Source organism: Gallus gallus, chromosome 10, assembly GCF_016699485.2.
Source record: "Gallus gallus isolate bGalGal1 chromosome 10, bGalGal1.mat.broiler.GRCg7b, whole genome shotgun sequence".
Lineage (NCBI taxonomy): Eukaryota > Metazoa > Chordata > Aves > Galliformes > Phasianidae > Gallus > Gallus gallus.
Window position 1 is genome coordinate 6,667,486 of NC_052541.1, and position 26,397 is coordinate 6,693,882.

At 39.8% G+C, this 26,397-nt stretch overlaps 3 protein-coding genes across 4 annotated transcripts in view; 1 reads left to right on the forward strand and 2 right to left on the reverse strand.

Annotated features, from left to right (window-relative positions):
• Nucleotides 1–26,397, reverse strand: part of MPHOSPH10 (M-phase phosphoprotein 10) — a 1,076,704-nt gene that overhangs the window by 859,593 nt on the left and 190,714 nt on the right. The window lies entirely within an intron of this gene.
• Nucleotides 1–26,397, forward strand: part of MYO1E (myosin IE) — a 220,193-nt gene that overhangs the window by 55,319 nt on the left and 138,477 nt on the right. For both annotated transcript variants that reach the window (XM_413782.8, XM_046899260.1), the window contains exon 3: nt 24,130–24,237. The gene's annotated coding sequence lies outside the window, so the exon portion shown is untranslated. The remainder of the gene's footprint in view (nt 1–24,129; nt 24,238–26,397) is intronic.
• The window catches only part of CHRNA7 (cholinergic receptor nicotinic alpha 7 subunit), a 42,340-nt gene continuing 24,546 nt past the window's right edge, over nt 8,604–26,397 (reverse strand). The window contains exons 4-10 of the mRNA NM_204181.3: nt 24,150–24,259; nt 18,987–19,066; nt 17,644–17,811; nt 17,069–17,263; nt 15,623–15,709; nt 14,596–14,705; nt 8,604–12,530 (exon numbers count right to left, since the gene is read on the reverse strand). Coding sequence (NP_989512.3) covers nt 12,012–12,530; nt 14,596–14,705; nt 15,623–15,709; nt 17,069–17,263; nt 17,644–17,811; nt 18,987–19,066; nt 24,150–24,259 — 1,269 coding nt within the window. The 3' untranslated portion in view covers nt 8,604–12,011. The remainder of the gene's footprint in view (nt 12,531–14,595; nt 14,706–15,622; nt 15,710–17,068; nt 17,264–17,643; nt 17,812–18,986; nt 19,067–24,149; nt 24,260–26,397) is intronic.

Consider the following 26,397-nt stretch of genomic DNA (forward strand, 5'->3'; position numbering starts at 1 on the left):
AGGCAATAATTCTTATGAGCTGATTAGTGCGTGTTGCTCACAGTTGCAGTGCTTTTACTCCCCAAGCGTATCCTCAAGGAGGACTTATCTCCTTATACCAATTTGTTGCCTCTGCAGAATCAGAGGTCAGTTTGCCTTCAACATTAGACAAGCCATTTAGAGAGAAAAATAACAATTAATGATTTCTGGGCACAGTGATATGGCCAATAAGCAAACCAAATGTTGAAAATAAAACCCTAAAAAATGTTTTCTTAATAGTTTCAGGGGATTTTTCCCAAAAATGTTATATGGTTGTAATCGGGCAGAGCTGTCATTTTTACCAGCAGCTCAGTTCTAACTCTTCAGCAATTTGTGCCCATCTGGGTTGTTGGCTGAACACTTGTGCAGATAGCATTTTTCAGGACATTGCATATCTAAGAACCCGTCCTATTTTTCAGATATCTTCTGTGCTTCTTCATTATCTTTGTCTCCTTTTCCTTCCCATTAACATGAGCTCTTAGAAATCCACTGAGATGTAGAAATTCCATCTTGTATTTAATCCACGTTGAATGTCAGTTTTGCTAGGGTTGTCATCTTCACAATATTCTGAACTTTTAATAGAAGTCGTATATAACTTGCTGGATTTAGTACTTAAAAAATTCCATACGCTGTATAGGACAATGGCCCTGCTGTCTCTTTGAGGTCAGGCTGTCCCCACCAGAGTCTGTTCTTCTCATAGTTTTTGTTTCTGAAGATTTCTAATTCATTCTTTGCATCCCCGAGAAGTCACCTACCTTTCGCAAAGAGGACCCCCAAGTTGCCCTCTTCACCATTTTTTTTAGAGCAAAACACACTTTATTCTCATCCTGCCCAGCTGCTTTGTAGGCTTTCTTCCTTTCTGAACAGCCCACAGGAGTAAGAAATCTCATCAAGGGCAACTTTTTAAAGCAAAAGTTGTGCTTTTTTTTGTTGTTGGGGGTGGTGGTTTGGTTTTGTTTTAATCTGCATTAACATGAAGTCCCTTTAGGTTAATGTGAGCAATGTGTATACATCTTGTGAATAGCATTTAGTCTTCCTTTGTTAAAACTTGTGTTTAAAATCAGTATCATGGTTTGTGGGTTGATCTTTATTCTGTCCTGGGACATCACATGAGAGTATTGAGCAAGATAGAAGTGGGCAGAATAAAGCCCACACAGAAAGAAAGCTGTATGTTTCAAATAGATACTGAATGCCACTGTCATGTATTGTGAAAGCTGCAAACGTGCTTCTGAATGCATATTGCTTGGCATGAATGTGTTCTGCAACCGAAAAGGTGCATTGTATTAGTGCTGACTGAGAGGGCTACTGGGAGAGTTCAGCTTTGGGTTTTTGTTGCTTGGTTTGGGTGTTCTGGTGTAAGCAGGAGGAAATGGCTGCAGTCATTTTGCAGGTTTTGGTATTACCTGTCCATTGTGGTAGCTGCAGGTCTGGTATGTTACCTCAAATAGTGACATTTTCTGTCTATTTTATTCTTTGATCTTTTCAAATTAACTTCCTTGTAATTGATTAAAAATGCTTTTAAAGAGAAAATAGCAAAACCGTCACTATCTCTGCAATCATAACAAATGCAGTTCATCATTTCAGAGCCTTGGGTCACTCAAATTGAGGTGGTTGAGCTATTCTGGGAAGACAAGCTTCAGGTACAGAGAAAATGCTTACCATGCATCTGGTATAACTGCCAGCATTTGCAGTGAGGGATCATCAGTACCACACTGTTGCTCAGCTCTGTGCAATGTGAGACACTCATGTTTGCACAAACACTACCAGCAACACACACGTCATCTTTCCACCTAAATTCTTTTGTATGCTTCAGATGCTGACTTTCTCAGTGGAAATGAATGTTCAACAGACTTGCTTTCAAAAATGTTTTCAACGCAGACTTGTAGAAGCCCTTGTCCTCTTCTGAGAATGTGAGCCCTTCAGCTCTACTTGTGTAAATCTGTGCTGAAACAGGGCTGAGGTTCCAAGAGCACTTAAACTGCTTTGAAAGCCTTACTAAAGCTCAGCTGTTTGAAGACTTGAAGCTTTTCATACTGCAAACAAAATCTGACCAAAAAAAGACTTTGTTCAGGTAGGATATAGTAACATACATTAAGTGGTTAAATTTGCCACAGCTCTACCTTGAGCTCTGCAGCCAATGAATTAGAGGTAAATGTGCTGTCAGCCTAACTAGAAAAAAAAACATTTTCCTGGCATGGATGTATGCGCGTATTTCCCTTCACTTGAAAAGGAAATAAATTATGTACATAAAACTTTCGAAATACACTATGATTGAGTACTTTTGTGTTGACATTCTTGTTAGCTAGGCAAGCAAGGAGGAACTCTTGGAGAAAAGGCTGAGTTTTCCTTCAGAAGTCTGCCCTCACTGAGGTGCTGCCTGCCAGGAGCTGCTGTAGTTCCTCTTTGCAGATACTTGGCTGGTACGGAGCGGCAGTGTGACTCAGGGCCTGCCTGCAGGCGGGTATTTCCACGCACACATCTTCAGCAGCTTTCTGACTCAGCAAGAGCGGATGCTCTGCTCTGGTAAAGAATAGCAGACTGAGCCCTCTGCAGTGCAGGATGTGAAAATTGACTGCCTTATCCCTTCCTTTGAAATACTCTTGTGAAGAAAACACATCTTGCTTCACAAGCTTCTTTAAGTCGTAGCTTTGGTCTGCTGGTTCTAGTCTTAAAGTATTTTATGGAGTGCCAGATGCTTATTTTTGCCAACCGAATGGAAAATCACTGCTGCTACTGTCTGTAGGAAAGTATTATGGAGTACTCATGATGCTCTGGAGCACGGATCATTTTTCCAAATCACTTATGAGTTCATGGCCTAATAGAAGGACTGCTAAGTTTTCCATTAATACACTGTTAAATAAAAGACATTCCCCACCCGTTCTGGAGGGCAAGATCCCTTAATGAAATTGTATTGAATGCTCTTTGCCCAAATACTGCATACAAATGAGAAAATATCTCAAAGAACTGGAGAATAAGTAGATTTTGAGCCTCAGTAGTCCAAATTAGGTTTCTATAACAAAGGTAACAAAAACTATAATTCAAAGAACTTTTTATGCAGAACATTCTGACGTTATTTAGCTCTGATAAAAACATCTTTCAGTTGTTTTTACTCTTGCACTCCGTGCAATGATATGATACAGCTATTCTTGGGGACTTTGTAGGATGGAACAGTTTGCAGAAGCTGTTGAATGAGGATGTGTTTTGTATATAATATTGCTCTAAGGCTCCTGTCAGTTACACAGACATAGAGTTACTGTTAAAATATGGTAAAGCCAATGCCTGGAGGTGCAGGTCTCTGAATTTGTACAGTGCTGGTTTTATATTGCTTTATGTAGATATGACATTTTCTGGTGTATTAGGAAAAGTGCATGAGAAAATGAAAGGGCTTTTATTGCTATAGTTAGTGGGCAAAAGTCCACTCTTTCAGAATTGAGGTTGGATGCTTTAGATCTCTGCAGTGCAATTCATTATGAGCTGGATTCTACCAGGTACACAGAACAATCCATTAAATGATTGAAAATGAACAACGAGCTTTCCTAGAAGACAGGAGATAGTGTGCTGGGGCTAAAAGCTGTGCTGGCCTTCAGAGTTTTCACTTGCACACTGCTCAATCCACAGATCACTACAGAATTTCAGCAAGAAGGTCATTTTCTCCGTCCTGTTTGTCAGCTGCCATATTACTAACTCAAAGCCCTGGCTTATTACAGGAACTGGAAAACTATGGGAGAGCTATGAATGCTAATATATTTCTAGCAATAAAAAACATACTGATTTTAAGCTAATATATATAATATTTTAGCTTATCCATATACAGATTTCAGAATATTACATAAGCATTTACGTCTTTCAGTGTCTTTTGTTTTAACATGGTCTTCCTCAAGAGACAAATTTTGTGTAAACATGAAAACAGGGAGAGGTCAATGGAGATGTTCTCTGAATCAGATAAAAGGGACAAGTGCTTCAAGCTGAGACCAGATCTGGATGTGTGTCACTACATTAAGTGCTGTTCAGGTAAACTGGCACAAATGAGGTTCTGTACGTGTATGCTGAGGACCCAGAGAGACATATAGCTAAGCATGGCTGATGTGTCCCCTGTCAGCCTGGCCCTGCTCTCCTTTGGCCCCACCAGGCCTGAGCAACACGTGCTGCTCAGAGAAACTGCCCTATGGGCTGTGAGACCTATATGGTCTGGTACTGGTGATGTGTGCTGCTCCTCTCATCAAGTGTACCTTCCCCCATTCTCTGTCAGTTCCTCAAATCCTCCTTTTACCTTTAAGAGCTTATTTTAAAAGAGATGATATTTTGACAGCTTGTCCTATAGGAATTTCTAGTCTCTTATCTGGAAGATATTTTCAATTATAAACAAGGTGTACAGTGTGTAAAGTTGATCAATGTTACAGCCGCTCTTTGCTAATTCCATGTAGGATAATGAATATTAACCTAGTGTGCAGAGAAAAGATGCAGCTTTTTAAATTCAATAGATTACAACATTGATTTAGTGAGGAAAGAACTATGAGTGCTGTACGTATTGTTAACTTGGCTTCAGCTTGGTACAGAGTAGGGCCATTTCTGACAGTATGAGCATCTTTCTTTTTCTTTACTTGCTCCTTTGTAGAAGCTGACTGAACTGTAATCTGAACTACAGCTCTTCTGCAGTGTGACTTCATGAAACCATGTCTAATCCGCTATTAGGGAACAGGCAGGAGAGCATTACTTTTAAAAATTATGAAGAATTTCTCAATCTATGTCAAAGACTTGCTTAAGGGAAGAATAATAAAAAGAGGTAAAGGAAAATTTGTTATTAAGTTGTCAAATTGTAAATGACAGCTGGATAGGTTAAAAATAAATTAAAATCTGCTCACTTGGTAATTGATTCAGATGTTCATGGTCATACTCAAAGTCCAAAAGTAAGTAGATAACAGCAGGGCATCTATCCTGGTCCTGTCTGATGTCTTTATCAGTCATCTAGAAGGTGGTGATGGAGGGCTCTTCCCTCAAGTTTACAGTGACTCCCAGCTTGGGACATCACCAATAGCAGGGCTGCCATAAGGACCTATACAGCCTGGAGGAAGTGGCCAACAGGAGCTTGCTGATATTCAGTGAGGAAAAATGCAAAGCCCTGAACCTGGAAAGAACACCCTGCAATGATCCAGGTTGGGGCTGAGAGAGAGCTCCCTGAAGAAGGCCGCAAGATCCATAGTAGTCAGCAGGCTGCATGAGCCAGTCCAGTGCCCTGGCAGCAAAGACATTCAACAGTATGTGGAGTTGTATCAGGCAGCCTTGAGACTGAGGGAAGTGCTCTCAAGTCAGCTCTCCTTAGACAGTATCTGGGAATAGGGGATTCTGGAGAGGCCTAGTTTCAGGCCCCTCCAGAATAAGAGAGGCATTAATAACATAAAGTGAGTTTAACAGAGAGTCACAGAGATGGTTCAGGGCTGCAGGCTAGGTCCTGTAAGGAGGCTGGAGAACCAGGACTTGCTCAGCCAGCGCAAGGAGTCTTTTGAGGGACCTGAGAGGATGTTTGTGTCGTGTTTCTGTGAAGAGCCCACATTTCTCAACAGAGCCAGCAGCAAAGCTTTTCCTGTCCTTTCAGAAAACAGTTCATGTGGATAATGTATGTTGTATTATTATCACCTGCTCTGTATGGATTTGTTTCTAATGCAGAAGAATTATTGCTGTATTATGAGAGAAGTCTTACCAGTCTGGTTGAAAGGGATGATATTTACGAGAACATTTGTGAGTGCTTTCTGAATAAAGGTATTTAAAGCTTCAGGCCTTTTTAAAACGCATTAAAACAGTGAACCAGAGTGTAGTATCCTAATGTATCTGTGGGAATAATAGGATAGTCTACAACAGCAGAATTAGGTTGAGTGAGTCCAGAAAGAAGCAAGAACACCTAAAATGCTCTTTAGTCTCCCTTTTCTTTAATTGCTGAGAGAATGTACCCTTTCCCCTAGGAGAGAAGACAAGATGAAAAAACAAACCCTCGGTTGCCTTAGCTGAATTGTTATTGTGCTGGGCTATATGCTGCAGCCCACCACTTTCAAATATGTTGCTACCTACCCTAAAGAAAAAAAAGTCTTTCAAGCTGAGTTAAGCGCTAACCAGTAGTTATAATAATCTCATTATACCAGAGAACCAGGGAAGCACTTGTTCTCTTTATGTGCTCCACAGCGGACCTGGCTAGCAGGCTTAACCCTGCAAGAATGTTGATGTTGTCTCTGAGGCCCTCTCCACTACCATAGGTATACGTGCACTGCAGTGTTGGCACAAATATTTGGTAGGAGCACATTCCTTCCACTGCACGGGCTGGTGTAATAACATCAAATTCTGTGACTACAACCTCTCTTGAATCAAAGGGCTCAACTTGTGTTTTCTTTCAGAACGGTGGTCCTGTAATGTTTTTTGTCTGATCAGAATAGTCTGCTAACTAGATTTCTTTTGGTTAGAAATTGGGGAGAAGGATGGTACAACAAAGGTGTCACATCAGCAAAAGCAGTCCTAAACTGGAATTCCTGTATGGTTGCAGATTTGTGGAAATGCTTCACAGCTGTATGTAAACCAGTGAAGTAAGATAGTACTGTTCAAGGAATGTTGTGGATACATCTTGTTCTGGGATCAGATCCTAGATTTTTGGTTTCTAAGCTTAAAGCTAATCTAAATATTTAATAGGTAGCTCATTCTTAATTCATTTGCATGCTTGCCATGAAACAAAGTGATACATAAATGATAACTGTGAGATCCATAGGACTGGTCGTGGTCGTGATCCCAGACTGCTGGGCTTAGTATGAAGATTCTTCTGCCTTTGACTGGCACTGGATTATATCCTGAATAGGTTAGGTAGAATGAAAACATCTGTGGATGTTATTCTCATATACACCCATCCCAAAGTAGCAACAGATCATGTCATGATTCCAATATTTTTTTTTAAAGGTAAAAATACACAGATAATTTAAACTTCTTTGTACCTTAAAATGCTATTGCTTTGTGGCACAATTACAGGTCTAAGTGACTGCAGCTCTGAAAACCTAGTGATATCTTCACAGCAAGGATGCAGATAAAGCACTAAGTTTTGGCCTTGAACACACTCAAGATCTGTTGGTAAACTGCAATTCTGAATTGGGAATGAATGGGGAGGAAAGGGAATGGAAGGACTTTTCTGGTTCAGAAGAGAACAAGATCATGTGAGAAATTGATTTGTGTTGTATATGTCATTATCTACAAATTGTCTAATAGCAGAAATAAATGTTACATTAAGCTTTTCCTGTAAGCAGCAAATGCAGTGTAAGAAACAGTGACAATGAACTGCTTGCATTTATGATTATAGTCTTGGTAAACTCTCATTTGATTTCCAGGTTAGATTTGCTTTAATTGTATGTGTAGGTTCTGTTCACAGCCTTTTGGGATGTACTGATGTTAAAATATCATGAGGTTAGGCTAAGATACTGGTTTTGATGAAGAGAAAATATATTCTGATTGTTATAGGATCAAAATGGGCTGGTTAGTCCTGTTACTCCATGCAGCCACAAGGTCCAATGCTCTGATGGACGTTGCCACCCACACAGTAATGAATTGGAGCTGCTTGTATGTCAGCTCCTAAACCACAGCAGCTTTCAGTGTGCATAACAACCAACCAGATGTCTGAGAGTGGTAGCAGACAACTTCCAAGTGCTTCGGAGATGGAGTATGTGTGATGATAGGCTTACACAGAGTGCCAGATGCTGCCTATAGGATGTGTGGTGCTAAACCCATGCAACCATGATGAAGTATTAAGTCGGAGGTAGTGTATCCATCCTGCTTGTCAGTGCTCCAGGAGAGAAGGCGGCACGCACATTGGCTTGGCCAAGTGAGCAGCCATCCATGTGAGCCTCATGTATGCACCTGACCATGTGACCAGTGGCAGGTCCTGGCCAAATGCATACTGGCTTCATAACAACTGTGGGCTGTATGACTGTGTGTGGTGATCTCAACCAAACTGATCTTCATCAGTGATTCTTTACAACCGTGGGACAAATGAGAGAATGATGTCTTGGGTTACTTGTGTTTCAGCAACCCTTGCTTCTCACTACTGGGGTGTGCTCAGCTGGATGCTGTATAGATAGGAACTTTTTTGCCAGGAGACACTCAGCCTGTGGGCAATACAACTCACATCTGTTTACACTGCCAGATTTTTTTCCCCATCAGGGGGTATTTTACTGACTAGGTATTTTTTCACCAGTGGGCAATAAATGAACCTTGTAGCACAATAAATTGGCAGTTTATTTAGCTTGGATTGATTTGCTTTTTCATTTGTTGATTTTATTTTTTCTGTGCTAAGGTTTGAGGAGAATTAATTGAGACCAGTCCAAAGCTTATTTGGCATTTCATTCCTATTCAGTTAACTTTGACAGCCCATGTATGACTAAGGTAATATGTATTTGGTGTGGGACTGGTTTCCTAGGAGGATATGATGTGTTTTTAATTATCAAAGAGCTTTCTCATCACAGAATGCTATTTCCAAAGACATTTTTCTTTCTTTTATGGTTATTTGTGGTCTTTACTGCTTGAGTTCGTTTCCATCTTAGAAAAATGAAAAAGAACCAAAATTCTCTTGATCTAAATCTTTTATTTGTACTGGACTGAAAAAGTATTGAATAGCTTATATGACGGTCAGTACCTGACAGATGTAACATCACTTTCTAATGCCCTCTACTCAGTATTTCTTAATGTAGAAGATTACAACAAAAGGGAAAACAAACCAAAAGACCCCATGACTTTGGTTTACCTTCTATTCTTGATAAAGAAAATGAAAAGTAGAATTGTCACAGGTGAACTGAGATTACATCCTGCAGCTACAGAGATTGTAAAGAGAATTTAAGGAAACCTTTAAAAAGAGTCTCATATAGTATTATCAATTCTTATATAAAATAATTTATGATTTTAAATACTGTTTAAATAATTTATCTGTATTTAAAACTAACCTTTTAAAACTGTTTGGAACATTTTTGGCATTAATGCTTAAATAGTTGTTTTTAAATATTAAAAAGTTTTTTTAAATATTCAGTACAATTCAATATAAAAACAGAAAAAGTAATATACATTGTTCACACAGTATTGTACATGACAGCTGACCTCTGGAGTGAGCTTTTCAATTTGTCAGACAAGTCAGAGCTTAGCTGTGGTGAACCACTTGCTTATCCTACTTTCTGGACTCTTAAGATCATAACAGATCCTTATATATATGTCTATAATATTATATACACATACTGTATACAGCATTTATTCCCATCTCTATGTCCAGAGCTGTAAATATTTCCCCAGCATTTAGATCAAAGTACTGTTTAGTGCACACACAAATATTTGACACACACAATTTGACAAGAAACATACCAAGTTTGCTCAGCTCAGTCATATGATAATTTAACTCATAGGTGCAAACCAAGACTGTCACTGTTGTATTTAAGGTTTATAACCATGTTCTCACCAAATGTTTATGGGTTGTGTTGATGGTGGGAAAATTGGAATTCACTTTTCTCCTTGCTGCATCTTCATTACGCCTTCCAATGTTAAAGGCAGTAGTGTAGGCATGATGCTGGTGTCTTACAAGTGGTTTGTCTAACACCTGGTATTTGCTGACAGTGCGATTCCAGAAATACGGCCTTAGGCAGGCATTACAGCAAAGCTCAGTCGCCAGTCTCCAATTTTTAAGTGCAGATGCATCTGCTCTTAGTAAACAAGCTTGGTATCAATTCATAAATCACTTTCTTCCACCTCCCTTAAAGAACTCCTGTACTTAGCAAGATCACGTCTCCAGAAGATGTAAATAGATTCCAGTGGGAAGAGGGTTATCCTCCTGTGTGATGTGTGTCAAACAGTACGTGATCGCAATAATTGCATCCTATTGCACGCATCCCCACATCTTTTCTTTTTGAAACATTCTTATCTAACGAGACCCCAGAGCCTTTAAAAAAAGACTGGATGGAACATTTTACATAGCTATTGAGGGTTACTTACAGTAGGAAAAGTACTGATGCTAACCAACATTTGTATCAGGAAGCTTGTTCTAGAAATGTCACTCAGCAGAGCAGTGTGTGTCACACTGTGTCATTCCCAAACGAACAAAACTCAGAGTCTGGGCTCATATTTTCCTATTTGTAGGCAGTCTACAAACTAGAAATTACTTGCAGGAATTATTGTGTGGCTAATACTTAATAATTGTTCCTGAAAAAGTAAGTTCTTCAGACAAAATTTCAAGACAGGATTCCAAGAAGGACTCAAATGCTTTACTTGGGTCTTTGCAGTATGAGATTCTGAATGAACTTTCATGAAGACAGAATTCACAAACCATGAGAAATGTCCTGCTGCTTTTCACTTTTCCTGCCTTTTTTATGTGTCATGAAGGGACTTGAGCAAGGGGTTATTTCTGGTCAAGGACTGCAGCGACTCTGGGCTTGCTTGGCATGCAATTTGATTTTCCTGCTGTCAGGGGAGTAGGCCTTGGAAAAGAAAGTGACACCTAGGGACTGCAAGCATTTCAGTCACTATTTTAATACATCTTGGGAGATAGACTGTTGCCTTGAGTTTATCTCATGGCAAAAACATGGTACCACAACAGGCAGCCAGTTGTGTGTCTGTTGACCTCAGCCAAAAAGTCAGGGTTCTGCAGGACAAAGCAAGCAGTCAGTACTAAAGTGATCTTTGCCCATGTCTTTTACCACTTATAGCATGGTCAGGAATATTGCTATACTAGCAGGAGACTGGCTCTTAGCTATTCTGTACACACAGTTTCAGACCTTGGTATTCTCAGCTCAGCACTATTCATTAAAAGGAATTCCTATTTAAGATTTAATCTTTCCTGGGATGTATGTATAGTTTATATATAGTATTTATAATTCATTAGTGTTCTTTGTACGATAAACTGAGCAGAAAGGATGCAGTTTTCTTGTTAGGATATGTTACGATGACTCAATGAAAAGAAGTCTATAAAAGGCTAAGCAAACAGTAGATCAGACATTTCACATTGAAATGAAAAGCTGGATCTGATGATTTAATGTTTTTTTTTTTGCTTTAGATCTGTCATTGTGTTTGAGCCTGTACAAGACAGTTACTGTTAACTGGATTTCAATGTAGAAAAGTAAAGAGACAACTGTGTGTAATTTATTATTATTTTTTTTAACAAATGAGGGTAAAGGCATCGTAAATACTTTTTTAATGTCACAGTAAAGGGTAAAAACCGACAGAAGTCATTAGTTGAAAGAATGTTTTTCTGGAGAGAAGGGAGTTGTAATAAACACCGCAATTACTGTGATGCCTTTTTAAGAATCCAGGCCATACTTCTAGGTCAGGTCCAGGAAGTGACAGAAGGACAAGATATGTGCTGTTTCATCTTGACTTTCATCTTTCTGGAGTCTCAGGCAAAATCAGAATCCTGTATACTCACATAAGCTCTCTGTAAAATGCGTTGAGGGATTTAAAATGTGACTGGTTGTGAGTGAGCTGTGAGCTCAGTACTCGCTAACATCCAGAGACTGAAAAGCAAGGTGTTCTTACCCTTTTTTTCCTCTTCTGTTTGAGTTTCCTTTCATTCAGATTTAATCCTGTCCGAAACATAGGGCTAACTTCTATCTTTTAAAGTAAATTCTGGAAGAAATGACATTTCTGGCATTACCTACCTATTAATTTATGTACTAGCCAGTTTGAAATGCATAAAAGATGCTGGAGCAGTATCCTTTCATTCTGAAGGGTCTTGCACTCACTTTGCATCTCCCAAAGCGAAGTGCTTAGAGGAGCTGGGCATACAGCCCAGGGAGGGATCCCTGGCTCCCCTTCTGAAAGGGTGCTCCTGTTCAGAAAGGAGCCCAGGGTCAGAGGAATGCTGGGGGAATAGGGGGGAGGGCAAAAGACAGAGGACAATGAGATACAGTGTACTCATTAAAAACAAGCAAACAAACAAAAAAAGATACACTCTTATTTGCTACATATGATACTTCAGAGAATCAAATCATAGTTAGGAGTTAAGCAAAATCTTTAGAGACAGCCTCTACAAAGTTTGGTGCTGACATTAAGATGCCAATTGTACAAATGATGGTGAAGACCGAAAATGCCATCAAGCAGAGCCGATCTACTACAGAGGCTGCAAACTTCCATTCGTTGCAAATGGCTTCTTCTTCATCCTGGTCTCTGAACCTGTTTGCAATGTATCTGACCTCTTCCAGGATCTTAGCCAAATCTGGGTCGCCTTCAGAGGGGTGGCCACTGTGCAGAAGATTTTCTTCCTCTGTTGGTGAACAGGTCATCCTCCCACAGATCACCCCTGAATCAGTGGTGGGTGTGCAGTGAACCCCATCCAGCCCTCGAAACCCAATATACAGCATGTTCCCATTACTGCATTGCTGACCACTCACAGTGTTCATCTCCATGCTTGACAGGCTGCATCGACGCTGTTTATGTTGACAGGCGGGACGCACTTTATCTTCCCCTGGTCTCTTCATCCTCAGAAACCAAGCACACCAATTCAGAAGGATGACTCTTGTCTGGAAGAAAATTACTGAGAATAAGCACCTCTTGACACGGCTGCTGTCTTGGTAGCTCTTTGTGTTTCTATAGCCTTTGTGACTCTCAGGCCCACAGTCTCTGCTTAGTCTGAGCTGAAGTTTTAGAAAATGGTGCAATGTTTTTCCAGATGGTTAGTGTGCCACTCACTGAGGCTGCTTTCTTAGTCCAGCAGTGCTGTGGGCTGCCTAAGGCTGACTGTCGCTACAGGGAGTGCCTCCCTGCTGGGAGTCTCCATGCTGTTAATTTTTCTCTATGCTCAAGCAGCAATATGGCAGTCTTTTCTACCTTTACTATAAACAGTGAATAAATAAGTAACACCAAATAAGATATTTTTTTGAATAGTCTCAGTAGCTCTGTTTTAGATTGTCGTCAACAAATTAAAGAACAAATAAGAATGAAAGAACTGTAATATTAAATCCATATGGCATTACTGCTCGAAAGAGGCTGCTAAAACAGATGCTATGCTGGGCTGGAATAGACCATTAACCTTTACAGTGTTTTGGCTCTGTTCTCATATTACTTTCATGACAGTTGACTAGATTTTAGAAAACAAATCTGTATGTAACATGGAGAAAAAGTGGAAAAATTACTCTGATCTAAAAAAAAAATTGTGCAAATTTAATTAGTGTGTATCATTTTATTGTTTTCCACATTGCCTTAATCCAGCCATACAGAAACTGCAGACAAGCCAGAGACTGTTCCAATTCAGATGCAAGCTTCTATTATTTATTTCAATCAGATTTTAAGAGCTCATTCCAGTGTTTCTTTTCCAGACCAGTAATGAAATATTATTGTCTTATATAATACAAGAATCTTGCACTGTAATTAATATTAGATTTGGTCCATTTATTCTGACTGCGGATTACTACTTAGAGTAGATGTTATATCCAGGCAAACATTCCAATTAAATATAGATTTTTGTCTTGTTACTCTTTCTCTGCTGTTGTGCCTCGCCTGGAAAGACAGTAATCTATTAACTGTCAGCAGTGCAGAACAGCAGTATCCAAATAAATTCCAGTGGACTTCAGCTTCTCAATACCAGAGTACCTCCAGTACTGTTTTCTGGTGATGTTTGATTCGCAGCTACAGATTTGTCTCTTCAGCCATCACTCTAGAGATGCATACCTTCCATTCTCTTCATTCAAAGTTATTTTAATGTCACTTCCCCAGAATGGACCAGAGAATATCTCATCACTTCTTGTCTGCAGGGCACTGCTCTATGGGGATAATAACTGAAAGTTCTAGAGAGATTAAAAAAGGTCTTTCCACCTTCACTAAGGCTTCAGGCTGCTGTGAGTTGTTGGGCAGTAAGACTGGATGGTTAGCTGATATTCATCAATAATTAGTAACTCTGAGATAGAGCCTGATGTTCTCTGTAAAAACAACCGCTTATGGAACAATGTCCCTAAATAGAATCATAGAATCACTCGGGTTGGAAAAGACCTCTGAGATGAATAAGTCCAACTGCGCCCCGTGGATCCGGGTGTCGCTCTTAGAAGAACACTTCAGTTTTTCTCTGCGCTTTACAGGTGCTCTCAACTAGAGATTTGAAGATCAGAATTTTGAGAGCAACTTTCACTTCAGCAGCCATCTTTAACAAGAGTGATGTAGGCAACTGATGGTTCTGTAAGCACATCAGCTAATTTGCAGTGGCTGCGCCTTTATGCTAGTCTGTCCGTGAATCTGTAATCTCCACCAGCATCCTTCTCTTTCCTTCTACCTGTTTCACTTCTGCCATATGCAGCTTATTTGAAAATCATATTCATTTATGCGTTTAGGGTCCAGCAAAATGCTGAGGTGTTTCTAGCTGTTGTAAAGATTTGGATTATAGAAGCAAGATGGATAAATTCATACTCTCTCAGAAGAAAGCTATCTGGACACAGCATTTCTGGTGAAACTGCCTTTCAAAACAAAATGTTTAGCAAGGATATATGCATAGATTTTTATTTAGCCACAAGTAGTAAAAATGAGTCACTAGCTACTGTGTCACATCTCTGATCTGGACATTTATGCAATGGATAGAGCATTAATATCAAACCTTACCCATTTAGGCATTTTTCCCCCATCTGGATCGTGATGATGGTATTGTAGAACGATAACAGTGACAACAACAGAGAGGCCAACAATAATCATGGTGCTGGCAAAATACTGAGCTGCAAAATAAACAGTTAAGTATAGCGGTATACTTTGGCAGATGTTGTTTTATATCTATTATAAGCAGTGTTTATGTACACATAAATGTAACATGAAGTTATTTTTCCAGTGTAGTGCTCTATGTGTGACATGAGGTACTGGTGAAAGATTTCCGTTGTTTTGAGAGGACAGGCAACCTTCAATAATGGTCTCAGTGGAACCAAGCACCTGCCTTTCCTAAGCAGCCCTGAGAAAGTGGTCCTCTTTCTTTTTTTTCATCAGTAGCTTAGAGATTGGTTGTATTTCTTTTTAGAAGTTTCTGCTTCTCTTTGAGCAGTTGCACTGGGAAGATTTCACTGTGCCCAGCTCCACATTCCTCATGTCTCACCAGCAGTGTCTCAGCTGCAATGTCTATGGGAAACTGACTCCCATACGCTCTCCAAAAATGAGATGTCACTTTTCTCTTCACTTTGCTCAAACCAGACAGCACCGAAGTTGTACAGAGCATCACATATATGAGACACTCTTCAGCTGGCAACACATGCTGGCTTATACTGAGGAAATGCAGGCCTCTTGGGAGCCCTGATGGAGGGTTGCCAATCCCCTGCTGCAGCCCTGCGGCCATTCTCAGTATCCCATCCCCTCTTCCAGTCTCTGAGGCTCTCTGCATGCTCTGGCTATGCTGTTTTTGCTGGTGGTGGTATTCCTTCCCTCAGTGCATCTCTGCCTCACTCCCCACACAGAGGGGCCAGGCACCTTCTGTCCCTAAGGAAGTCACTGCTGCATGCTCACGCAGAGTCAATCCTGAGCACTGTTTTCTCTTTCAATTGCAGCAGGCCGTTCTGCATGTAGTTTGCTTTACTGCTGGCTTTCATGCAAAGTCACTGCTTCTCATTTGACAAAAAATAAAAGTGAATAAAAGCTGCAGTTAGCTTACCAATTAAGGGCACAGAATCAGATGTTGCTGGCATAATTTCAGCCACGAGTAACATGAAGACGGTGAGAGACAATAAAACTGTTATACCTGAAAAATAAATGTGAAGTACAAAAGCAGGTCAGTAGCTTGTAATTACAAGGCAGCAAGCAGCAGTGAGTGAATATGAGACAGTATGCTCTGCCAGACAGCTGTACTCCCACTGTGCCCCTGGCCAGCAGCCCTGGTGCTCCTACCCTGCCCTGGCAGCCACAGGGTCAGGATGGCAGGGTGACCAAGCTGGTGCCAATGCTGGCCCAGGACACCGCTGTAACTAGGAGAGTTTTGATGTACTTTCAGTTTTCTGAACTTGGTGGGCGTCTATATTTTTAGATCCTTGTAACTGTTCAGCTTTTATCACTATTTGCTAATTAGCTGAGGTGAATCAAAGTACTTCTTGTTCCTCGTTTGCTTTAGAAACATGATGTGATTTGTGGCGTTTGAGCTTATGAGGCTTGGTTAATTGGTGTGGAAGCTACAGGTAGTGTACACCGTAAGATTCCTAAAAAATAAATTTGCTCTGTTGTATTGGACAGGCTTGAATGTTTTTTCAGTACCGGTGGCTGAGTTCTGCATGTGGCTGTGTGCAAGGTGTGACAGCTGATTTTTCATTAGTCCCCATCTCTCGGAACAGGGCCCTGTTCTTTTCTCAGGAGCCATCTAAAACAGCAGGGAACCACTGTCGGGTGGAAAAGGATTTAGGAACAAAGAATTCATCTTAAAAAATGTGGAGGGAGTTCTTGGCTAGGGAGGCCACTACTCATTTTAACTGATTTCTAGAGAAATGTCAACTCTGTTCCAACATTAGCAGCTGTGTTCATTTAGTAGAAGCCAGTGTATTTTCAGTGTTGAATGAGGCAAAACGTTTCATTACATATCTAACCACCATCTTAAGGATCAAGTATCTAAACTCATCAGACTTCTTTCACAAGCCAATAATTTAGTTTTAAATTGCTATTAAAAATAGAATGTAGCAGTTAAATGGAATCAGTCTTTCTGAGTAGGCAAAAAGTAACCCTCGGCTCGTAACATGACTTGCTATTAAAAGGAACCATTAAGAACACCGCATTGAGGTGCTGAAATGCAGATCTGTAAGTTTAAGCTTTAATCAGTGAACGTGGAGTTTTTCCTTCAGCAGTTAAACATCAAAAAATGAAACCTTTCTTCTGAAGGATGATAGTTAGGAATCATCATCCTCCTGCTTGGGCGGTGGGGATTTCTACCTTTCACAGCTCTGGTGTCCCCTAAAGCTCGCAGCAAACGTTAAGCAGTAACACCTGTTCTTCAGGGTCACACAGTAAAAATGGTTTATAAGCGAGAATAGGGCACATAAACTATTCCTCCTTGTTAACTAAGTTTGTTCAAAAAGAAATTTTAAAAAGACAGCTTTCTTCCTTTGGTAATATTTACCTAGTGAGATCTTTTCTCCTGAGTCTGCTGGAAGCAGAAAGACTAATAAGGCAAGTGCTGATATCAGTACACAGGGAATAAGAAGGTTGAGCCCGTAGTAGAGAGTTCTGCGTCTCATGGTTACTGTGAATGTGATATCTGGGTATGGTTCTTTACAGCACTCATAAAAGCTCTCAGTTCTCTTCCCAGGAATTCCTGTGTAAAAGAGAAAAGGAAGAACACACAACATTAATCTCAATAGGCTCTGTATTATGGAGTGATAATTTTAGAAATGGATAAATATAGCTTTGTAAGCTTGTTATGGGTAAAGCTGCTTCTTCAAATTTAATTTCAAATTAAGCCATTTTTATCAGGTAATAATGGAAAATTAGGTAAAAATGAATACTGAATTGAAGCTCACTTCTTAATGTTGATTCTCATCTTAAGTCTGTTCTCACAGCTTTAAACACCATGAGCATGGTCATTTATTAATTTAATTTCTGTCTTCATTTCCTAATTGTTATTCTACCCATTTCAGCAGTGAACTGCTGACAAGGCTGCAAGTTCAGAATGTAAACAAATAATGAAGAGCTTACCTACTAAATCCCACTCTCCATTTGAAATATAGCCGGATATATCTGCTTCTTGCATTTGTAAGTCTAAGGACCAGCCTCCATATGTCCAAGATCCAAACTTCAGATTGCACTTCTGAACATCAAATGGAAACCAACGCACGTCTATGTAGCATGAGCTTTTAAATATGCCTAGATTGGATTTTAAACAAGAACACTAAATTGAAATGCTTGTTCCACTAAATTTCATGTCTCTTTTGTAACCTGATCTTGTTCTACATTGCATCTTTTGGCATTTACTTGTAGAGCATATTTAATCTCAGCTGTGTCTCAAGATGTGACAGCAAAAGTCAGTTACAGAAAAGGGAAAGAACTGCACTATTAACGTGTTGATGTTATAAACTATTTTTGAACTACATTTAGGCACGTAATAGGAAAAGATTCAGAGAAGAGCTCCAGATTCTAGATATTGTGCATAAGAAAGAAATGAGGCAGAGTATGCAAACTGTTTCTCTTATTTATGTTACTGGATAAAATAAGAAATCTTGAAAGATTATTTGCTGTCTTATTAGATCTACATGATCTCGATTCACTCAGGAAGGTTAGCGTCTTATTTTCTGCCTGTTGAATCAGGCATTTAGCTGTTTTGAGAATGGAACTGAAAAAGCCCTACCAAATGGAACACCTTACTTGAGAACATGTGAACCCTGATGTCCTCTGGAGATCTCAGATTTAATTGGCCTGGAAAGCACTTGGTTCTATTGCTGTAGTATCTAAAATTCTGATTCTGGGCAGAGTTAATTCTGAGGATTGTAATTGAGGTGGGGAAGGGGAACAGAACTGCACTGAAACACACCCAGAGACTCAGTGATACAGTTCTGATATCAAAGGACCAAACACAGACTGTGTTCCTTCCAGATTCAAAACTGGTTTGATGAGTATTCAGTGAGTCATTTCAAATAGTTGGTGCATCCCATACCATGTTTCTAAGCATCTCAGTATGAAGGTAATGTGCTAATAGGAGAAACAGCTACATTAATGAAATACATTTTTATTGAGACATTACCTTTGATTCAATAAACAATAACATTTTACATTAAGGGCTTTTATTTCTTATCTTCTTCTATACTTCCACACTTCTGTAATAGCGCATTATGACAGAATAATTTAAATGATGGCAATAAGAAATCTTCTATGGTAGTTTTCATACAAAATCATTAACCACATTCAGGATGCATCTAGTTTTAAATCTAGCAGATGATGGCTAGCTAGATAAGTAAAATACCAATGAATTTCTGTTAAATTTGAAACCATACCATATATAAGCAGTCTGAGTTATCAGAATTTATGACATGGAAACAGCCTACCTGGTGGCAGATATTGGCAGTGTCCCGAAGAATTGACTAAAACATTAGTGTGAAATGTAGCATCAAATCTTTCATCAGCACTAGAACAGGGAAGAAACAAAGTGGGTTATATGGTCTTCAGCTCAAAATATCTGAGAAGATATTTTTTTCTTCATAAAAGGATTCTTCTTCCCCAAAATAAGGCTTGTCAGCTCTACTCCTGGCACCAGTTTTCTGTGGCCTCAGGGTAAGTGCCTAATACTATTGGACTTGTTCCTGATTAACAACTTAAGCGGAGGTGAATCACCTCATTCCCTCTGCTCATTTACCCTGTGGGATTTGCCTCAGTGCCATGGCTCTATTGATTTCCATTTGGATAGTAAGCACTTCTTAAAAACTTCTCAAGCAATTGTACAGGGAAATCTGTTCTCTTGCAGTCTATATTTAACAGCAGCTCCTTCTTGGGCTTTCATTTGTGCGAGAGAGAAGCAAGATGAGATATCTACCTCTCAGGGACAGTGGGAGCAGGAGGGCACCGAGCCCACAGCTCCACGCACACGAATATACACAGAGACACCCGGGTCCGGCTCCCTGCTGCAGCCAGAGCTCGTGCTGAGCCAAAAGCCTGTGCTGGCTCTGTGTGTGACAATAGTAGGTGTCAGGTCCCTACCTAGCAGTGGCTGCTGTCTCATCGCTGCCTAATCAACTTGTAAAGCATTGTCAGACAAATATGGTGAGAATCTGAGATGGGGAGAAAGTGAAACGTTCATGATTCCAGCAAAAATTAAGTATAGTAAGGGGAATGTTCTTCCAGTAGCGCAGCAGCTCCTACTGAAATATTCTCAAAAAAGTGAAATAAAAATGACCTACTCTGATACAAAATGGTGTATCTTAAAAGCCCATCTTAGTTTTTATCTTAGTCATCTTAGTCTTTGTCACTTTACATTTCACCTTCTGTATTTCAAACATGTTACATGTATAAGATATCTGGACTGATACGTGAAATATGCAGACAAGAAAAGCTATATCCAAGTAATTGCTTGCCTATCTGGAGTTGTACTTTTTCCAGTGGCGAGTAGAAGGTTTGCAGTATTGAAAGTCATCTGTTAGTGTCTTTGCAACTGTTTAATTTGAACTATGAAGGTGAGATGAAGAGTTTACACATTGAATATGTAGTGTGAATGGATTCTAGGGAAAGAGGCAAATGAGTTCTAAGGCAATGGAAGGAATGCAGACCTTCAGCTTCACAGCTCATGGCTGGATTCTCTGATGCTTAACAGAGCTCATATTGCAGCTTCTCTTCTGGCTGGAGCACTAAATGTTCTCCTTCCTCAACTTGGCTGCCCATCTTCCTGACATTTATAAGGAACTGGTACTGATTGGTACTGCTAAGATGTCTCCTCACTGCACTGCCAAATTTTGCAGAAATGGTTTCAAATGACTTCAAAAGAAGGGGCAGCAAGAAGGATCATACACAAACAGGTGTGCATGCATGCATACACTCCAGTTGCATAAGTCTTGTTTCCTTAGGAAATCAGACTTCTGCAACAGGTTTGTATATTGGATGTAGACAAGTATTTGCAGTAATTTGAATTTAATAAGGGCTACATTATGAAAATCAAGCCACATACTCAAACTCAGGATGCAAAAATATCTATGCTGAACAAATTGCTTACAAGTGGAAAGCAATAACCAGAAATAAAATTCTTAGCTTCCTAGGGTAGATTTGGGTCTCTTTCCCTCAAGCAGAGGTCTCGGAAGCCCAGAAGCTGCTTTGAGGACCTTGCAGTTTGTTGTTCCTGGTCACTTGCAAATGTAACATTTTAAAATGAACACAGAAGTGAGCAAGGGACCTAGGTTTCATTGCCATATGTTTGCGTTTTAATAAGTATTCTTAAAAGAACATCAAGAGATACTTAGACTCAGTATTTAAGTATCCTGAAAATATTTTTTCTTCAGGAAAAGGAGCATATGGTTTTCTATGCTGAGCTTCTGATTGTTTTCTGAAATTCAGTGCTTCTGTTGGGATTATGCTAAGAAGGAAAGCCTTTACTTGATGAGATTTTGTGCTTTAATATAATGATAGAAAATTATCTCTGGTACATTTCTTTTCCAAGTATAACCACTTGAAAAAATTTACAGACTACAAGACATTGAGATGACACAGCTACACTTAGCAGATATAATTCCACTGGGACTTATCTGGAGAATCTCAGGTTTATAAAAGAGGAAAAATGAAACTGAGATACAGCTACCAGAATTTTTATTGTTCCATGAACTCCTGAGCACTGTGTGGCCACTTGAGAAATAATACCACCAGAAATAAGCACTTCTAATAAATGTAGTGAAACTAGCAACGTGGAAGAGGGCCAGACACGACACTAATGCACCCGGTCCTGCAATCATTTGCACTTAGGCAAGATTCACTTCCCTCAAAAAACCCACAGATGAACTGGGCCTGGTCTCTTTACAATAGGCAGGTAATAAAAGGCAATATAGCTGCTGGTTTTTCACGTGTTAAGTTATCCTTCTCATTGTGTAAAGTGCTTCAGCTACAGTTAGCATGGTTGCATGATTATGAAATATAGTTGAAAGTTGCTAAAATCACATGTTGATTTTGGATAGACGTACTTAAATGTTGAAGCATAAATTGTCAGATGCACTGAAAGCCTCTCAGATAGGTGGTATGTGTGATGCCTTCCTTTGCAAACTTCTAGACTACTGTGGTAGAGCACCAACTGTATGGCACACTCAGTGCATTACTGAGAAAGAGAAAAGGACTGAGAAAAGGGCTGATGTGTGGGACTTTCCCAAGAATGCTGTCATTTATGAAATCAAGGTAGATAGGAAAAGATACTCAAAATAACAAATTTTCAGTGGAAAATACATTAAGCAAGATCAGTGTTGCAAATATACCTGTTCACGTATACACAGCACATGTACTGTTTATGTACAGAGCATTTTTCAGCTGGTGTATGGACAGCTGAAGCACTAATTGCAGTGCTTGAACCAGAAACAAGAAGTGATTCTGACAGGCGCTTGCAGTATGGGGAACTTGAGTAGAGCTCCCCTCAAATCACTTAGTGGTAATTGTACCTTTGGGAGAGGCACAGAAGCGTGCTGTAAGCAAAGCAGTCGTGTATTCCCTGGGGAGAAGTATGCTGTCAAACGCTGTCATTGTGTGCTATTGTCACAGCATTGCAATTCACAACAGCTGTGACAGTGACATTAATCACAAAGGTGATCAGTAAGAGGCAGAGGGACAGCACAGCTGCAGCTGACAGGCCTGGTCCTGCTACTGTATGGGTGTTGCTGCAACAAAAGGCGGCTCCTGCTGTGCAGAGGGGGAATTGGGGTGATGCTCAGCACAAGGCTGTCTTCTGGGCACATGGCAGAGACACAGAGGAAGACAAAAGGTTCCTGTCACCTGCATGGGCAAATACATAACCAATACCCTGTCTTCCACAAAAGAACTAGTGCAGCATGTGCAAAGCAGATGGTCTTTCTAGTACCTGCACGTGGCATATCGTAACAGCAGAAAAGGACAACTTGTTAAAGAGCAGACATCTTCTGGTGCTTTAACAGGGCAGTCCTGATGGGAAAGGAGACTCCCCAGCAGTCCCAGTATGGAGCTACACTTCTGAAGAGAGATGACAGAAATAAGAGCTGGCTCACTGATCTGCAAGCTGCTTGCCCCGACTTTGCGCTGGCGTTTGATCTATGTGGTTATGCCAGAGACAGCAGAAGACCTTTACTCACAAAGAAGTGATCCCTATAATGGTTACTTGAGCATTCAAACAGGGGACTGCACTGCTATATGTGCACGGTGTACTCTAACCAAAGCCTCTGAGAGAGGCAGAAGTGGTCTTCCATCTTGAGACAACAGACAGCAGGAAATTGGGGTGTCAGCAACTGAATTTCTGAAATGTAATGTATGCATAGGCAGGTCTTGTTTAATCTGGGTCTGTTGGAGATAAAGAACTTAGTGCTTTTCCTCGGGGCTTCCTCCTGCAATTGCTTAATATAGAATAATTAAAACCAAGAAGCAGGCAAACAAACAAAAATACAGCCAACCAAAATAACCTGTATGTTATTGGTGAGGAAATGAGCAATGATAAGTCCCTGTCTCGTGCTCATTTTTTCCAACACTGGAGCTGGGCAGTAGATGTTCCTGCTGCACAAATAAAAGACCTTTTGCTCTTTAAAATTCAGACTGCCCTAGAAAGTATAGGCACACCCACAGGTCTTGCTCATTAGCAGCACAGTGTGAAAAGTTACATTGCAAGCAAACAATTCATTGTCTAATTGTGGGGGACATAAGGAAAATTGATTCCGATTCATTACTGTTCCATCTTATAGGAAACACTGGACACAATGCTTTTGCCAGTTTTCCTTTTGTATTCAGTAGGTTGTATGTCCAAAGAAAGATACTATTTGAAGATAATTAAATACACTGAGTTCCTACAGATACAGAGTTTTGGATAATTTTAAGTATTATTCTTGCTCTGCTTCTTTTGGAAAATACAGAGTCAGAACTCTGGCAAGAACTTTTGTGTCTAGCTACTGTTCAGCAGTGAGGTAGGCAAAGAAATAATAAGGAAAAGGTATAGAACAGGCAGCAGCTTATCAATATGGATATTCTGTCTTTCATATTTCATATTGCCATTAAGTATTACGAAGTAGTGAACAGTGTAAGTCTTTACAAGTCCAATGTATAGAAAACCTAGCTGAAAACATGGTACTGCTTATATGTGTACACCAATATTAAGATGTTCACATACTTCCTTGCCTCCCACAAAACAAAAGCTCAGTATGACAGAATTTTTTGTTTATTCCTTGACCACAGTTGCGCAGATACTAAGTGCAATCTGTTTATATTTACTCTCTTTTACATGCACTACCAAAGAAAACACTTCATTATAGAATCGTATGTTTTTTTCTTTCTATAAAGTAGTAATAGCCAGAAAAATCTAGTTTTCTAATCATCACACAAATTCTAATGTGAATTGGTGATAGGGAGGGTGTTGTTATTTACTAAGTACTTGCAAATATGACCTCCCATTGCATAAACAAGAGGATGGTTATCTTCTAGTATTCCAAATGCTCAGAACCTAGCCATTTTGATGAGATGGCTATGTCATTTGTCTTCTCTCCTTCCCCACAGGAAAATAAAAGTATTTCCACCTGTTATAGAGAAGAATATCTGGCTTCCAAATCAGTCCATCAGGAAAACGGACGTTCTTCACTCCAGGGTATTCAGACACATTCCACTGTAAGTAATGATCTGTCCAGTACTAAGACATACAGACAGAAAGTAAGTTAGATCAGCTTATTCATTGCTTCACTGTAGCTCTCCAGACAATACAGCCTGAAATAATACATGTTTTCTTGTTTGGGTTATTGTTTAGATTCAGACGATGAAAAACTTGGAAAGGGTGAATAGGCCACCAAGAGCTCACTCAAAAGCATAATAATCTCATTTTCAATTCATGCTGCAATGCATATGTAACAGCCTATAAAAGAAGATTTGAGATGCCTCTATTTTATTGCTCATGCTGTCTCAGATAGCAAATTGGGACACAACAGGTTTTGTTTTATAATTCATACTTAACTTCAATTACATTTTTTCTTCAGAGACAACTTTGTTTTCTGTGTTCGTAAATTCTTAGATTGTAATAACTTGATTACAGATGTGTGGTAGAGCAGCCAACAGGCTGCTGATGGGGAAAAGCAATTGAAATGGTTGAATAGTTAATATTAGCAGCTCCTGTAGCATGAAGTTAGCCAACCTCTGAAGCAGTGCCCAGCAGCTGCTGCAGAAGCTCCCTTCCCACTGGCACTTCCTGCACTGCAGGCTGCTGCCCTGCTGGCAGTATGGTTATCAATATAGGCATAGATTCTGGTGTGGTCAGTCCAACAGGGTTTACATCTGGGTTTCTTGGCATGTGCTTCCATGTATTTCTCATTTTCTACTAACGGTTTTTAGCTCCTTGTTACCTGGACAAATGACCAGCGTTGTGAATTGCTTTTCTTCCTTTTGCTCTCCAGACGCTGTTTTCTTACAGAGATCCTCAATCAGAGTATCTCTGCTCTTAGCTTTTTCTTTTCACTAATTGCAAACTATAAGTCTTGTTTATACTCACCTATACTCAGCTCCTATGGGCTGATCAACAGCTTCTCATGTATTTTTTCAGGATTTTTACCTCTACTTTTACCGTATATTATATTATACTGAACTTTTTCCTGCTTCATCTTGTATAGAATTTGGAAATATCAAGATCCTCACAATGCTTTCATTTATTTATTTTACCAAGTCCAGTGACATAAACATTTGAAGCGTGTTTTGAACTGTTCTGTTTAAATCTTTGGGTTCTTGTTGGCTTTGGGTTACTCTTCTTCAGTAACTGTCAGAACAAATCACTTCCTGACTAGTAGGCCCTTGGCTGGGGCTGTGGGACCATGGAAGAGCTGCTCAGCTCACTGGCCTCCCACCCATGTTGATTGCCATCTGCACTGTGTTACAGTAATGCCAATATATCCAGTAATTTCTGATTATAACAACTTCTAGCAATTATTGTAGCTGGCATCGTGGAGCACACAGCATTACTGAATGCTGTACAGATAGTCCAAAGGGTGACAGCAAGCTTATGTTTGAAGTCTGGATTAGAAATTATGCTAAACAGGTTGGGACTGCTCCATTTAGCCAACTTCTACAGTTTCTCATCAAGCTGGATGTGAGCTGTCCAGTTTTGTTTTAACTTTGTAGCTGCTGTTTCCACTGTAGCTAAAGCATGTTTCATACAGATTAGAAAAGCAAACATCTAAGAGTGTTTAGATTAATTTTAATCTGTGTGACTGGGCAAGGCTCCTACTGTAACCTGGGTTATGTTTAAGATTTTGATACTGACCAGTATTGCCATGTAGACAGAGCCAACGATCAAATAGTCTGTATATATACTAGATTTATTCTCCCTTGTCCCAGATTAGTTTTTCATACTCTGGCATTTCTGTGATGACTCGACAAAACGTATTTAATATACATCTCAGACTGTATGCATTACATATCAAGACAGGGAGTGAAGATCCATATACAGGAAAAAACTTCTCACAGCAGACCATTTATCACAATAAAATGTCGTATGTTTGCCATAAGTATGCTTTGAATCTGTGTAGGATATAGTGAATACAGAAACACCTGGTTGGGTTTTTTTGGGTTGGTTTTTTTTTCTATGTGTACAGAGGCCATGATGAGTGGCTACATCGCACGATTTGCTCATTGTGACCATTACATGCTCCTCATACAGTATGTACTAAGATGAATAAATCAAAAGAAATACAGTGAACACACATTTTATAAAAAAGAGAATTTCCTTAGGGGGAAAAAAGAGTCTCAGAAAGAGACTGTAAGATAAAAGAGAGGGAAAATAATTGA